The sequence below is a fragment of the Vicia villosa genome, unplaced genomic scaffold (assembly GCF_029867415.1).
Source record: "Vicia villosa cultivar HV-30 ecotype Madison, WI unplaced genomic scaffold, Vvil1.0 ctg.000926F_1_1, whole genome shotgun sequence".
Classification (NCBI taxonomy): Eukaryota; Viridiplantae; Streptophyta; class Magnoliopsida; order Fabales; family Fabaceae; genus Vicia; species Vicia villosa.
The window spans coordinates 75000-90834 of NW_026705416.1; the positions used below are offsets into that span (position 1 = coordinate 75000).

A 15835-nucleotide genomic window follows, 5' to 3' on the forward strand; every position below is an offset into this window, starting at 1 on the left:
AAGCCGCTAGAGGATTCATGGAGTGTGAAAACGACTATTCACGTAGGGCAAAGGGTGGAGGAGATCTCTCATTCTGTAAGTATAGGTGACAGTGTGCAGTTTTCACATAATAATGAGCTTTTGATGCCAAAAGGCAAAAAGGAGACTTTTGACTTTCCTAACAATGATATCGTGTCTGGAACCAAGTACACAGATATAAAGTACGTGTACCCGATAGTATTCATTCTGGTGGGACCAATGATGGAGTTTTGTAAAAAATATAATTTTAAGGAGGGAGGTATTCATTCTGATGGGACCAAGGAATGAATTTTGTCATACGATAATTTTAAGGAGGGTGGGACCGAAGAGGCGGTTCTTCTTTTGGAAAAACTAAATGGGCCGGTGGAAGGTGATATGGGGCAGTTAGGCCCATTATCTTTTGATTTGTCCTGTAGGAGTATTCTTGAGAAAAAGTCCAATACAGCGGCCAAACAGAAAAGGAAGAAACCTACGCAGGATTTTGGGAGAAATGTTGAGATATCTTTTCTTCTTTTTATGCCTGCATAGCGCCTAGGAATGGAAGCAAAACGAAGACCAGTAGATCTGTTTTGGAGGCTGTTGCTTCAGAAGGTGATTTCATCTCTAATGGTGAGTCTTTATCTTGCACTTCTATATCTGATTCAGATATTATGCGTTGCAACAATAGAATGCAGCAAAATTCTAATTCTTAGGTGGGTAAGAAGCTGTGGAACACTATATCAAAATTGGGGGTCTTTAGTGTCGTAGAGGATAGTATGAGTATTAAACTTTTAGAAGTTTTGGAGTTGAAAGACAAAAAGGGATTGGAGGGTAGGAAGACGGTTCCAAATTCGTTACTATGAATTTATTATCATATAATATAAGAGGAGGGGGCATTCCTTCAAAAAGGAAGAGAGTTAGCTTTTTGATTCAGTCCAATAATATTGATGTGTGTTTTATTCAAGAAACCAAAATACCTTGTTTTAATGAGATTCTAGCAAGGGCCTTTTGGGGTAGTAAGGAGGTGGAGTGGACGACTTGCAATTCGACAGGAGCGTCGGGAGGTATGGTTATACTATGGAGGAGAGATTCCCTGTCTCTCAATTATAGCATTATTGGGAAAGGGTACATCGGTATTAACATAAATTGGAAAGGCGCTTGTTATAATATTGTGAATGTGTATGCTCCGTGTAGTGCGGTAGAAAGAAGGTTGTTATGGAGCTCTTTGTTGGATAGTGTCATACCCCAAAATTTGCCCATGCTATTTTTCATACATAAAACCAAATCAAAAGACAAAGCTCCAAAACACACTCTCCTAAGCAAAGATCAGATAATTAGGGTTTGGCTTATTAAAAGGAAAAACAGTGAATCAATGGCTCCAAGGCACCTCATATGGCTCAATATATCTCACATAATCTCCATAGCAAATATCAAGTCTCATCTCAAAAGATTGGTCACTCAATTGTTCAAAAAGTCAACAGTCGACTAGGTTAACCTAAAAGTCAACCGTGGCCAAAGTAAAGTCAAAACTCCTGATTCTTTGGCAAGATCCTCATAGTGAAGTATCATTCACCATTTGATCAAGAATTGATCATGGTTCATCAAGGAAAGATCAAAAATCAACAAATCCAAAAGTTTCTAAATTAGGGTTTGTATAGGAAAAGTCAACTGAACTTTGACCAGCCATAACTTCCACATGGAACATCAAAATTTTTCATCCAAAGCTCAAATTGAAGGAAATTTGATTATCTACAATTTTGTCTCTCACATGCCAAGTCTAAAAATGCTTCATTTAAGAGATATGGACCAAAATATTATAGGTTCTTTTCAAAAGTCAACAAAAAGACACTTTTTTCAAAAGGACATAAAAAGAGTATGGAAAATAATTTTGATATAAGACCAAAGACACTGGTTAGAGGACTCTCTAAGGTTTCTAAAAAGTCCTAGAACACTTCCATACCTCAAAAATTGAGAGAGATAGGCCTTGTCAAAGTTGGACTATTTTGGAGGGAAAAATGTAAAGGAACTTGATTATTTTCTCAAATGGGCCTAAGTTCTATTGTTTCAAACTTTCTCTTGAGTATATTTAGGACCTATAAGCCCAATGACACGCCTTCCTCTATTTTATTTTATTTATTTTTGGATTTATTTATTTAAATTCAATTATAATTAAAATAAAATATGAAAAATCAATTCTTTAACACAAGAATTATTTTTGGCTAATCTTGAGGTCCAAATTATTCAATAATATTACCCAAATTTCGTGCACATTTGATATAGAATGAGTGAATCAATTTTTGGACAAAATTAGAAAGATTGGGAAGCATATTTCAATCAATTTTTCATAATTTGCAAATCAAAGATTCACAAAGATTTTGTTCAAATTATGTTACCCTAATGCTCTTACTATAAGTACTAAATGATTCAGATGCAAAAGGGGATTCGGTGACAAGGATTTTGGAGAAAAAAGAAGCCGTGAAAGTTCAAGAACTTGAAAGGAAAACTCGAAATTGATTCTGAGGATTGGTAAAGTTTTAAGAAGTTTCGAGCATTGTTGCACGATCCTTGAGCATCTACAAGACTTCCTTGATCATTCTCCGACCAAAACGCATTGGAAATCATCCACTGTAAGTCACGATTTGCTCCCTATTATTTTCGATCTGATTGCGTCCATTGGCGTAATATAAATTTGTTTTGACCATGGATTTATGTTTATATGAGCATATGCATTGTTTCTGTATGGTTTAATTACCGTTTCATCACCTGTGTGAAGAGATGCCATGGTTAGGGTTCTTAGGTTTGATTTTAGGGGTTTTTATTACAAGCGAAATTAGACTGAACCGAGGCTATCATCACGTTTAGATGTCAATTTCCAATCGATTCATATACTTGTATGGAATTTATGTGGTGTATTCTGTGAGATAGAGAATTGCAGGGATTGGCTACGTTCTTTTTCGCAGGGAAGTTGCAGGTGATTCGTAGCAAATCCCCAGAAGTCTTCACGAAGAAGACGATGCCCAGGCGCGCGTTAATCGGTTTTGAATTTATTCACTACGCGTTTTACTATATTATCATCAATGATCGTGTGTTTAACAAATGTTGAAACATGGTTTAGCGGTAACGATTGAGGCCGGTAAGCAAAGGGTCCTCAGTTCGACCCTCATTCTCGCCACTTATTTTGGCAATAATCCCCATCTACAAATCCGGTGCATATTCTCCATACGTGACCACCATGAGGCCCTTCACCACAACCATCAGATCGTTACCTGGATGAATCCAACGTCCTCAAACATGCGCGCCTACCATGTTCTTTCAAGAGGACGCCACACAGGATTACCAGCAGCTAAGTTTTCAAATGTTCTCCTTTTTCTTTATTTTCTATTTTATTCTTCTATTTTATTGTTTTTTTCTTATTTATTTAATAAAATCTCTTTTAATCTTTCTTTTCCTTTTTTTTTATTATACAACTCATTCTTTATGTATATTGTTTTATTAATTCCTTTTAGTTTTTTTTCTCTCTTAACAAAATTATTATTATTCTAAATTCTTTTTTATAAAAAAATATTATATTAAAAATATTCATTATTAATAGCCTTTTTATTTGATTTAAATTGGTTAAATTTATTTAAATTATTTAATTGATTGTTAATGCCTTTATTAATTATTTAAAAATATATATCAGGGTTGGAATATTTATTCGAAACCCCGTTTTTACTGATTTAGTTAATTAGGTTAAAAAAGCCAATAATTAATTGAATTGATTATTTATTTTATTAACTATGGTTAACTTATGCCCGAATTAGGGTTTGTGAGAATTTGCCATACACTGAAAAGAAACATTTCTTTGTGTATTCTTTTCAGGTTAGCAACAAGGCTTCTTCCGACTGTGCGCCTCGCCTATTATAAAGCTAAGTTCCAAACCCCTTTTATTAAATATTATGTACCTTTTATTTTAATTAGGGTTAATTCCCTCGCACATAGAATTTCTCCTACATTCATTCCTTCCTATTATTTCTTCTTTCAGATCTCAATGGTCAGAGTCAATGCTTCAGGCAAACCTTTGCCCATTAACCCTGTTAGGGCAAATGCCAAGCTAAGTACTTTTCATTCATTTATTTTATTAATTTTATTATTCCTTTTTATGGTTAATGAAGTTCGCCTCCGAACCGATAATGCACTCACCCCTCTGTTTATTCTTTCTTTTCCAATTTTCAGGGTTTGTTAAATTGCCAAAGCTACGAACATTGGTAACCCTAAACCCTGTCTTCAATTATTACTTGTGTTAAACCTTTTGTTTTTAATTATATCCCGCTGGTTTCGATTCCCCTCTCCTCCGCTGGTTACAATTTCCCTTCCCCATTATTATTGTTATATTATTGTGTGGTTAGTAATCTTAGGGAGTGCAAGCCTTAAACTGAATTAGAATAACTAATTAAAAGATAAATATCTGAATATAATCACGTGATTGTTGCACACACGCACCCTTTTGGGGTAACCCTCTCTGTTGCCTTGTTGCCTGTTGCCTTTGTGTTTTTGCAGAATAAGCCATGTCCCTCGAATTCGAAGATACCTCAGCCATGTTGCCTCGATAAAAAGGTCACGACCCTAAATGATGCTGCCTTCAATACACAAATGACCTCGACCCTCGGATGTTGCCTACGGAAAAAGGCTGAGGTATCTTCTGGCTGCCTACGAAATGGCTTATTCTGATCCTTGCCTTAGACTACCTGCCCTTCTATGGCATGGGACAGTCTTATGGCAAAGGATGCTTCGATGACCCTTCAACCTCCAAACGAAAGGCTTCCTGCCCTCTTATGGCAAGGATAGACCCTTTCATTCTGAAAGGCTAAAAAGAGACCTATTATCTGAGTTTAAGGTAATTGCCCCTAATTGCCTTGCAATGCTCAAACTTTCATTATATTCTTTCTCATAATTTTTCAAAAGGGCTACGCTCATTTACGAGCTAAAGTCCCTATCTCTTTCATCTACATTTTCTAAACAAACGAGCAAGCAAAGCAATTAAGAGCCCATGGAAAACCATGGATGCAAAGGGTGCCTTACACCTTCCCTTTGCATAAATTACCCCCCGAACTTAGATTTCTTTAAAAAGGTTTTTTCTGTTTCTTTTTGCCTTTCCGAATATTGTTTGGATAAAATAAAAGTCGGTGGCGACTCTTGCTTACCGCGACATTTCGATCGATAAAAAGTCAGTTCACCGTATTACAGATAGGAAGAGTAAAAGCGGAATTGAGGAGTGGTGTATTGTGAGAGACTTTAATGAAGTTTAGTGTAGGGAAGAAAGAATCGGGGAAGGTCACTACACTAAAAGTATAGGAATGATGGAGTTTCGTGGTTTCATAGAGAATATGGGGCTGTTGGACATACCTTGTGTTGGAGGAAAGTTTACTTGGTTTAAGGATAATGGGAAGGAAATGAGTAGACTTGATAGGTTCTTGATTTCGAGAAAGATGTTAGATGATTGGGGTGTGGTGGATCAAAGAATTGAGAATAGAAATATCTCAGATCATGCTCCGATCCGTTTGAATATCGGGTTGGTTGATTGGGGCCCAAAACCTTTTAGTTTAATAATGCATGGTTCAAACATGATGGTTTCAAGACTTTTATCTCGGAAGAATGAGGAAAGTTGAATGTCAAAGGTAAGGGGATTTTACTTTGTATGAGAAACATAGACAATTGAAATTCCGTCTTCGAGATTGGAATAGAGAGGTGTTTGGGTGGATAGATATGTTAAAGAGGAGGTGGAAAATCTTAATGTGTTGGATAATTTTTTGGTGGATAACATTGGTGGTAATGTGGAAGTCTTGGTTTGAAGTAGGCGGGAGGTTTCGAAGGATATTTGCAATAGTTTAAATGTGAAAGAGTGTATGCTTAAATTGAAATCTAGGCAACTTTGGTTGCAAGAGGGAGACAAGAATTCAAGATTTTATCACAACTCTATTAAGGATAGACAAAGAAGAAATTCGATTACATCCTTGGAGGGAAGGAATGGTAGGGTCGAGGGTGTTGCAAACATAAAGAAGGAGGTTTTTAGCTACTTTCAAGCTTTCTTCAAAGAAGAAAATAGTGAGAGACCTATTCCAGAAAACTTAAATTTAAATAGTTTGAGTGGGGGTGATGCCGAGTGGTTAGAGAGACCGTTTACGGAAGAGGGGGTTAGGGAAGCCGTGTGGGCTTATGATGGTAGTAAAAGTCCCGGGCCAGATGGTTTTTCGTTAGACATTTTCAAAGGTAATTTGGGAGGTAGTTAAAGGTGATGTTGGTAGACTTGTTTCAGATTTTTCTGAGAAGGCAAGGCTTGCGAAAGCTTGTACTTCTTCTTTCATTACTCTTATCCCTAAAGTGAAAAATCCTCAATCATTGTCCGAGTTTAGGCCGATTTGTCTCGTTGGTAGTTTGTATAAGATTATTGCAAAACTCTTGGCGGCTAGATTAAATGTGTTATAGGGAAACAACTTTTGTCCTGGGTAGATGTATTTCGGATGGAGTCCTAGTTGTGAATGAGGTGATGGATCTTGCCAAAAGGGATAAAAGAAGTTGTGTGGTGTTAAAGATTGATTTTGAAAAGGCTTATGATCGTGTTAGTTGGAATTTTGTGAGATATGTTCTAGTCCGAATGGGATTTGGTGTTAGATGGATGAGATGGATGGAATGTTTCAATTTTTCCAATACTATGTCCATTCTTATTAACGAAAATAAAACTAAGGATTTCAAGGTTGAGGAGGGTTTTCGTCAAGGAGATCCATTGTCTCCTTTCTTATTTGTTTAGGTCATGGAAGTCCTCACGTCTCTAATGAGGAAGGCTAAAGAAATAGGGGAATTATGGGGGTTTAAGGTTAATGTTAATGAGGAAGTTGATATGCTCCAATTTGCGGATGACACTATTATTATTTCAGAGGGAGATACCGCAAATTTATGGAGTATGAAAGCCATTCTTAGGGGTTTTGAGTTAATGTCGGGGTTGGGGATAAATTTCCACAAGAGTAATCTTTATGGGATTAATGTTGGAGATTGCGTCGATATTTCTTTCGTGTAAAGTGGGAAAATTACCGTTTAAGTTCCTTGGTGTTAAAGTGGGTGGCAATCCTAGGAATCTTTCAATGTGGAAAGAATTAATTTCTTTTTTAAGAAAGAGGTTGCCATTTGGAGAGGAAAGAACCTTAGCATAGCATGTTGAGTGGTGTTGATTAATTCAGTGCTTAATGCTATTCCTATATATTCGTTATCTTTCTATAAGGCTCCGTCGAAGGTGCTCAAAGAGATTCCGTCAATTTAAAGCAACTTTCTGTGGGATGGGGGAGATCTCAAAAGAACGATCCATTGGGTGTGTTGGGACACCGTTTGTAAATCTAGAGAGGAAGGTGGGTTAGGAGTAAAAAAATGTGGAAATCATGAACGCGGCGTTAATTAGCAAGTGGAAGTGGAGGATTTTATCCGAGAATGATGCGGTTTGGCGTGGAATTCTTAAAGCTAGATATGGAAATGTGAAACTTAAGGTTTTAATAGGTGATAAATCTGTGGTGGGAAAGAAAGACTCCATATGGTGGAGAGATGTTTTACTTTTTTGACAATTATGAACTCTTGCTTGACAAACATTTTGCGGGGGCGGTAGATTGTTGTGTGGGGAATGGAGAGGATATCCAGTTGTGGTATGCTTGTTGGGTGGATCAACAGCCCATCACGGAGGCTTTCCCCGAGCTATTTCAGGCGGATGACAACCACCTGCTGTCCGTTGCTGAAGCCGAGTTTTATGAGGTTGAGGGCTGGAAGTGGGACCTGCAGCGGATGCTGGCAGCTGACAACACTGTTCCCACTTTTCTGATGCAAGATTTGTTTTCGCTGCTGCAACTGCGGTGTCCGCAGGCGGGATCCTTGGATGCTTTTGTTTGGAGACAGAATTCGACAGGTGAGTTCTCTGTTAAGGCATGTTATGATCTTTTCAAGGCCAATCTTTCAGGGCCCCCTAAATCCGGCTTTGGTTAAAGCTTTGAATAATTTGTGGAAGGTTAAAGTTCCCTCTAAAATTCTTTTTTTCGGTTGGCGTTCTATTCATAAAAGAATTGCAACTAAAGATCAATTGTTTAAGAGGGGAATTTTGGTGGATAATAATGACTTACTTTGTGTCATGTGTTTGACAGAAGAGGAAACTTTATCACATTTATTTGGTGAATGGGAGGCAACGTCACGTATTTGGAGGAGGGTGTTTGTTTGGATAGGCCACATTCCAGAGTTGTCTTTTGAGGAGTTTGTCAGTTTCTTCTTCTTTTGCGAAAAAGTGAAGAGCTTGTCCAAGAGGACCATAATGGAGGTGATTTGGTTAGCCACGACTTGGTGTTTATGGTTGAAGCGTAATGCGATTATTTTCAAGAATGAGTTATTTAGTTTCTCTGAGTGTATGTCGGATATAATCCTTTTTTTAATTGGCTTTTATCTTTCTATAAGTTAGGGGAGCTTTGTAATTTTCATATTTGAAATATTCTGCCGCTCGTTTGTTTTTAGTTGTAGGAGCTTTCCGTTTTGTTTTTGGGCAGAATACCCCTTATACTCCCTTGTTTAATTCCATTGTCTATTAAAAAAAAAATATATAGTGTGATATTTTTTTAAGAGAATATTATCATATTTAAAATAATTTAAACTATCTAATTGTATTACAATGAGTATAAATTTAGACTTTTGAAAAACATTTTTATTTGAGTTTTATTTATATTTTTAGTTAGTGATAATTTCTCCCTAATCTAGTGAAATTTACATATATTATTTCAAATGATAAAAAATGGTTTTTTTAATATGATCATGTTAATTTAAAATTTTTTCACTGATTTTGATAGAAGTGTTTTCACCATAATATTGACACCAACTTTTATCACTCTTGGATTTTTTTTATAATTGTTTACTAGTATTCTAGTTTATCAACAGATGCAACGTATAGATATTTTTGTGGTTAGTTAATAAAAATATAATTTTTTTATTAAGATAGTAATAATCTGTATAAGGAATTCGTAGAATCTAATTTAAAAATTTATTTTAAATGAAAATTAAAAACAAGATATTATTGGTCAGAGTTTTACATTTTCTTTTATTATTATATTTTTTTATAAAATATTTATTTTGATCTCTGAACTATATTCTGGGTTTAGATTTATCCCTTAATTTTTTTATAACGTTGGTTCCTTAACTTTTAAAATATGTTATTTTAATTCTTTTTATCTAATTAGCGACAACTTTTTTTTTTTAAAATCAGTTGCTAAATCGTCTATTTAAACAAAAAAACTAAAGAAAAATACAAGGAACACGACAAAAAATAAAGGAGGAAAATGGATGTTTTACCTATTTTTTATCTTTTTTTATTACTATATATTTTTTATTTCTATTTTTCTTAAGTCATGGCATAGTCATAGAATTTAGATAAATTCTACGATGAGAATAAGTTAATTTCGACGTAACATTTCAAATAATATAAGGAAATATAATCATAGAATTTAGATAAAGTCTACGATATCAAAATTCCAAAAATAATGCGCTATTTTTGAAAAAAAACAAGTATTTGTAAGCAAAACAATAAAAATAATTATGTTATAATATAATTAATAAAATTTAACTAGTATGCACCATCAATGTAAAGAGATTTTATGTTGTCAACTAATTTATATTAATATTTATGTTTTTTAATCATTTATAAAATAATACTTCCTCTGGTCCCATTTATAAAAAAAGATTCTTTTTTAGATACATTGAATAAATAATTGAATAAATAATGTATCTAGACAACATATTGTCCAAATACACTATTTATTGAATGTATTTAAAAAAGAATCTTTTCTTATAAATGGGACTAGAGGTAGTAATTATGAATTATTATGATGCAGTAATTATGTAACAGGATTTGCATCTAGTATATCACAATTAATCTCTAATAAATATTATAATTAGTATGATACAATATAAATAAGGGTCATGCTAACGAGTGCCTCAGGGGCACTCTTTAAGCATTCCATATAAAGAAAAAATTCCTTAAATAAATGATTTATTTCAATATCCACTACATTGAATACAAGCAATTTTAATAAAACAAACTTTGTTATTATTTAAAAAAGTCAGTTATTTCCATTTTTAAAACATTAAATATAAGTATTGCTTTTCATTTTAAACTCTTAACAAGTGCCCCTGGGGCACTCGTTAGCATTTCCCTATAAATAAAAATATTAAGATTCAAATATTATACTCCCTCTGGTCTCATTTATAAGAAAAGATTCTCTTTATAGATATATTGAATAAATAATATATCTATACAACATATTGTCCAGATATATTATTTATTCAATGTATCTAAAAATGAAATCTTTTCTTATAAATAGGACCGGAGAAAAAGCACATTAAATAAAAACATTCTAAAAAAATAATAAAAGTCTACTTTTTGACCATTTTTGAAAGGTCATATTACATTGACTCAAAATAATAATTTGTTGATTTTTTATATCAACTTTCTTTATCTAAATTAGAAATTAAAAATAAATACTCCCTCTGGTCCCATTTATAAGAAAAGATTCCCTTTATAGATACATTGAATAGATAATGTATCTAGACAAATCCCTCAACCGGTCATCAAAGAAGACATAGAAGCAAAACTATACCTGAGTTGAAGTTTGTAGACACAACCTCCATGCTAGAATCATCTAGCCGAAAGGAACCACCACCTTAAAGGTCGTGGGAAGATTTAACAAAATTTAGATTCATGGGCTCATAAAAAAAATTCAACCCTAATGTTTAACCTATGCCATTTTTGAATAAAAAATATTTGGATCATAAATAACATTTTTTCGTATATAAAAAATATTTAGATCAATAATAGATTTTTTTCCCGTATACGGACTTCATTTTATTTTAGGTATCATTTACAAAAATATTTGGACCAATAGTAAATTTCGTATATAAAAATATTTAGATCAATAGTAAATTTTTTCCCTATACCATTTTTGAATAAAAAATATTTGAATTATAAATACATTTTTTTGTAAATAATTGATTTTTTTCCGTGTACAAATATTATTTTTATTTAGGTATCATTTACAAAAATATTTGGATCAATATTAAATTTTCGTATATAAAAATATTTAGATCAATAATAGATTTTTTGACCTATGCCATTTTTGAGTAAAAAATATTTGGATCATAAATTACATTTTTCGTATATAAAAAATATTTAGATCAATAATAGATTTTTTTCCCGTATACGGACTTCGTTTTATTTTAGGTATCATTTACAAAAATATTTGGATTAATAGTAAATTTCGTATATAAAAATATTTAGATCAATAGTAGATTTTTTCCTCTATACCATTTTTGAATAAAAAATATTTGAATTATAAATACAATTTTTTGTAAATAAATGATTTTTTCCCGTATACAAATATTATTTTTATTTAGGTATCATTTACAAAAATATTTGGATCAATATTAAATTTTTGTATATAAAAATATTTAGATTAATAATAGATTTTTTGAATAATTTTTTCCCGTATACCATTTTTGAGTAAAAAGTTATTCGATCATAAATATTATTTTTCATATATAAAAAATTATATCAATAATAGATTTTTTTTGTGGAAGAAAGAAGTGAAAAAGTGATGTAAGAGAAAAAAATAGAGAATTGAGAGAGATTTGGTAAGTTTGATAAAATATGAGAGTTGTATTATTTTAATAATAAAACTAAGAACTTTATTGTGCAAAGACCAAATAACTACAATTTTAATGTGATGACAAAAAATTAAATAAGGGTATTGTTGACTTTTCCACAACCATTAATTTTCTTATATTAAGATGGAATAAGGGTATTGTTAACTTTTCCACAACCATTAATTTTCTTATATTATAGATGGAGTTAGAGTATTGGGCTTGGAATCATATCTCTCCTCTTTTACTAGACTTACACGTTCATATTCTTTTCTACACTTTATTCACTTCTAACCCATCTCATTTTCTACATTCCTTTATCTTTTTTATTTTATTTATTAATTTAGTATTGTTTTAATTCCAAAAATATATCTTTATGTCTTCTTAGTGAAATTAATTCATTTTGTAAATAAACTAATATAGTCTCATCATAATCACTTGTGAATAATTTACAATACCTTGTCCATACTTCACTAACTTTTTTTCTTCATAAATCACATCTGTACATAGGTCACTAATTATATCATTCAAAAAATCAAAAGACTTTCTTTTCACAAAACAAAAATTCACTCAAATCATCAAATCTCATTTTTTGTCCCCTGCATCTAATTCTAAACTAAGACAACTTTTTTGTTGTTGCATAAACTAAAATCAACCAACCAACAAAGCGCCGAACTAAGAAGACTCTGACTTTCTCATTGTACTATTGTAACGGAAAAAAATTGAGATCAAAGCCATTGATTGACTTGATTCATTATTTTGGTGAAAGTTGCCACCGCGCATTATTGTTTTCAAAGAAAATAGGAAAATAGCGAAATAAACCCAAAGAAGTTTTAAATCAAAACTAATAAAAGTAGAAATCTTAGGTACGATGGTTAATTATGTGAGGGGAAGATATTAGCACCCCTCACATCTATGGTACTCCACAGGAACCTTTTTGAAAATCTGTATAAATTAAAAGAAAAGAAATTGTGTGCAAAAGAAAGGGGTTGGTTTTAAAACATGCTCGGCAAAACATTACATCTTGTACCTACATATCTCCTCAGTGCAATGGAGAAGTCAGAGCAAATGTAGTTCCACTTAAGAGGGAAACAAAAAGATTTTGATTTAAAAATAGGATAGACACTTGGTTATCATAGGAGAGAAAACTTAGCCAATCATTTTTGAACATGAGAACAAATGGAATCTTTGCATTACAAATGAAAGAAGGGCTTAAACTTGGATAAATCAACAAGTATGTCACTAGCTCTTTCAACTGAAAAAGAATCCATCATATCAATCAATATAAAAACCTTTTGGGGGATTACATCTCCACTAAAATAATCATTTATGTCTAAACTTTGAAAAGAGATTTTAAAGAAGGGGCCACAAAGGGCAAACAATGTTTTAAAGAAAGTTTTTAAAAGAATTTTACAAACAAAAGATGATTTTGAAAAAGGGAGAAGATTTTGAAAATCTAACCAAATAAGAAGCCAACACTTGACATAAAGAAGTCAATGTAGATTTCTCATTCTTTGGATTTACAAATCAAGCAAGCTCAATACCAAGTACCAGATGAAATAACCTCAGATGATTACCAAGTGTGGCATAAGCGTCTTGAACATCCAAACGCAAAAGTACTCCATGACCTGCTAAAATCTAGTTTTCTTGGAAATAAACAAATTCCATCTCTTAATTCTGTTAATTTTGATTTTATTCCTTGCAAGCTTGGTAAAAGTAAAATTTTGCCTTTTCCAACACATCAGTCTAATGTAACATAAGTTTTTGATATCATCCACAATGATGCTTGGGGCGTGGCACCAGTTATATCTCATGCTAATTACAAATATTTTGTAAATTTTATTGATGATTATAGTCAATTCACGTTGGTCTATTTTTTGCGATCAAAAGACGAAGTCTTTTTTGCTTTCAAAATTTTTCATGCTTATGTTCAGACCCAATTTTCATCAAAAGTAAAAATATTTCTCTATGGAGGAGAATACATGTCACACTCATTTCATGAATTTTCGCAATCCAATGGTATTGTATCTCAAAGGTCATGCCCCTTAACTCCATAACAAAATGGAGTAGCGGAAAGAAAAAACCTTTGCTCGATGTTGTTCGTACCCTTTTGTTGGAGTCTCACGTGCCTTCACGATTTTGGTGTGAAGCACTTTCCACCGCTGTCCATCTTATAAAAGAATCCCATCTCCATCAATAGGTAATGATTCCCCTTTCATTCGGTTATATGGTCACACACCAAATTACTCCACCCTTCGAATCTTCAGTTGTGTGTGTTATGTCCATCTTACTCCACAAGAACGCACTAAGCTCACTGCACAATCTGTTGAATATGCTTTTCTCGGATATTCTCCTCATCAAAAGGGCTTTCTATGTTATGATCCTAACCTTCGTAGGATTCGTGTATCTAGAAATGTCATTTTCCAAGAAAATATATATATTTTTGCATCACATCATGATCTCGTCTCGTCTCCAGTTTCTATTTTGCCACTGTTTTCTAACTCTCATTCAGGTCAACAATCTTATTAACCTCTCTTGACCTAAAAAATACGTAGTACTGCCACTCAAAATCAACCAACAGATGGGCCCCCTCAAGAAGATTCCTTGGCTGCTAGTCTAGTAAAAGAAGAACCAGAACCAGCTCCTCTACGATGCAGATCATGCAGAAAACCCCCGAAAAGGTATGTCAATTGCATGACAACATCATCATCTTCTATTCCTATTCCTTCATCTTATAAACAGGCCATGGAGAATGATTATTGGCAGAAAGCTATTGAAACATAACTTCTTTCCCTGGAAGAAAATCAAACTTGGGATATAGTGCCATGTCCCTCATCTGTTAAACCTTTAGGCAGCAAGTTTGTGTTCTCCATAAAGCTGCATTCGGATGGGTCCATAGATAGATACAAGGCTCGTTTAGTTGTGCTTGGAAATAAGCAAGAATACAGACTAGACTATGATGAGATGTTTGCTCCGGTTGCCAAGATGACAACCGTACACTATTCTTGCCATTATTGTGTCACAAGCTTGGCCACTACATCAAATGGATGTCAAAAATGCATTCCTCCACAGTGATCTTCAGGAGGAAGTTTTCATCAAGCTTCCTAATGGTATGCCTACACCTTCACCTAATATTGTTTGCAAACTAAAACGATCTTTATATGGATTGAAACAGGCACCACGAGTATGGTTTGAAAAATTTTGATCGACACTAATTGGGTTTGAATTCAATCAAAGTCAGTATGATCCATCTCTTTTCCTACAAAGGACTCCTAAAGGCATCATAGTGCTTCTTGTCTATGTGGATGAAAATTTTGTGACCGGTTCTGATCAAGATGGTATTTTTAGAATTAAACACCTGTTGCATTCAACTTTTCAAATGAAAGAGTTAAGCCATCTCACTTATTTCTTGGGTTTAAAGGTGCATTATCATCAAGAAGGTGTTTTTCTAAATCAACAAAAGTATATTCATGACTTGGTCTAGCTAGCTGGACTCAGAAATGCAGTTCCTATAGACACTCCCATGGAAGTTAATGTTAAATATAGAAGAGATGAAGTTGACCTTCTTGATGATCCCAGTCAATATTGCAAACTAGTAGGAGGTCTTATCTATGTAACTATCACTCGCCCAAATATTTCTTTTGTTGTACACATAGTTAGTAAGTTCATGCAAGATCCACGACATTTCCATCTATCAGCGGTACAACGAATCATTAGATATCTCCTTGGCACTCCAAAGCGTGGTTTATTTATTCCTATTAATTCATCAATCAAACTCCAAGCATATAGCGATGCCGATTGGGCACGATGTCTGGACACAAGAAAATCTACTACTAGATGGTGTATATTCCTAGGAAATGCTCCTATTTCATGGTGTCATACCCCAAAATTTACCCTGTCTTTTATTCTATCGGTTTCCATCTAAATTTATTTTTACATGGGGTTTATTCTCAAATTGGGGTGTGTGGAACATTTGTGTGGACCCAATTTAACATTGGCCCACTAAAATCATCTTTTTATTTGTGCATTTTTAACATACATTTTTTACTAACTAATAGGTTTTTATTATTTTTTGGGTAAATATAACTAATAAATTAATGCATGTTTTTTTAAAAAACATTTATATACATATTTTTTTGAAAAAATATAG

The 15835-nt window shown here is 33.2% G+C and overlaps 1 protein-coding gene across 1 annotated transcript; it reads left to right on the forward strand.

Annotated features, from left to right (window-relative positions):
* The first annotated feature begins 6787 nt into the window (after window positions 1-6787).
* On the forward strand, window positions 6788-7998 carry LOC131632297 (uncharacterized). The gene is made up of 3 exons (XM_058903071.1): window positions 6788-7047; window positions 7253-7376; window positions 7522-7998. Exons 1-3 carry the CDS (start codon window positions 6788-6790, stop codon window positions 7996-7998), a joined length of 861 nt encoding a protein of 286 aa, XP_058759054.1.
* The last annotated feature ends 7837 nt before the right edge of the window (window positions 7999-15835 follow it).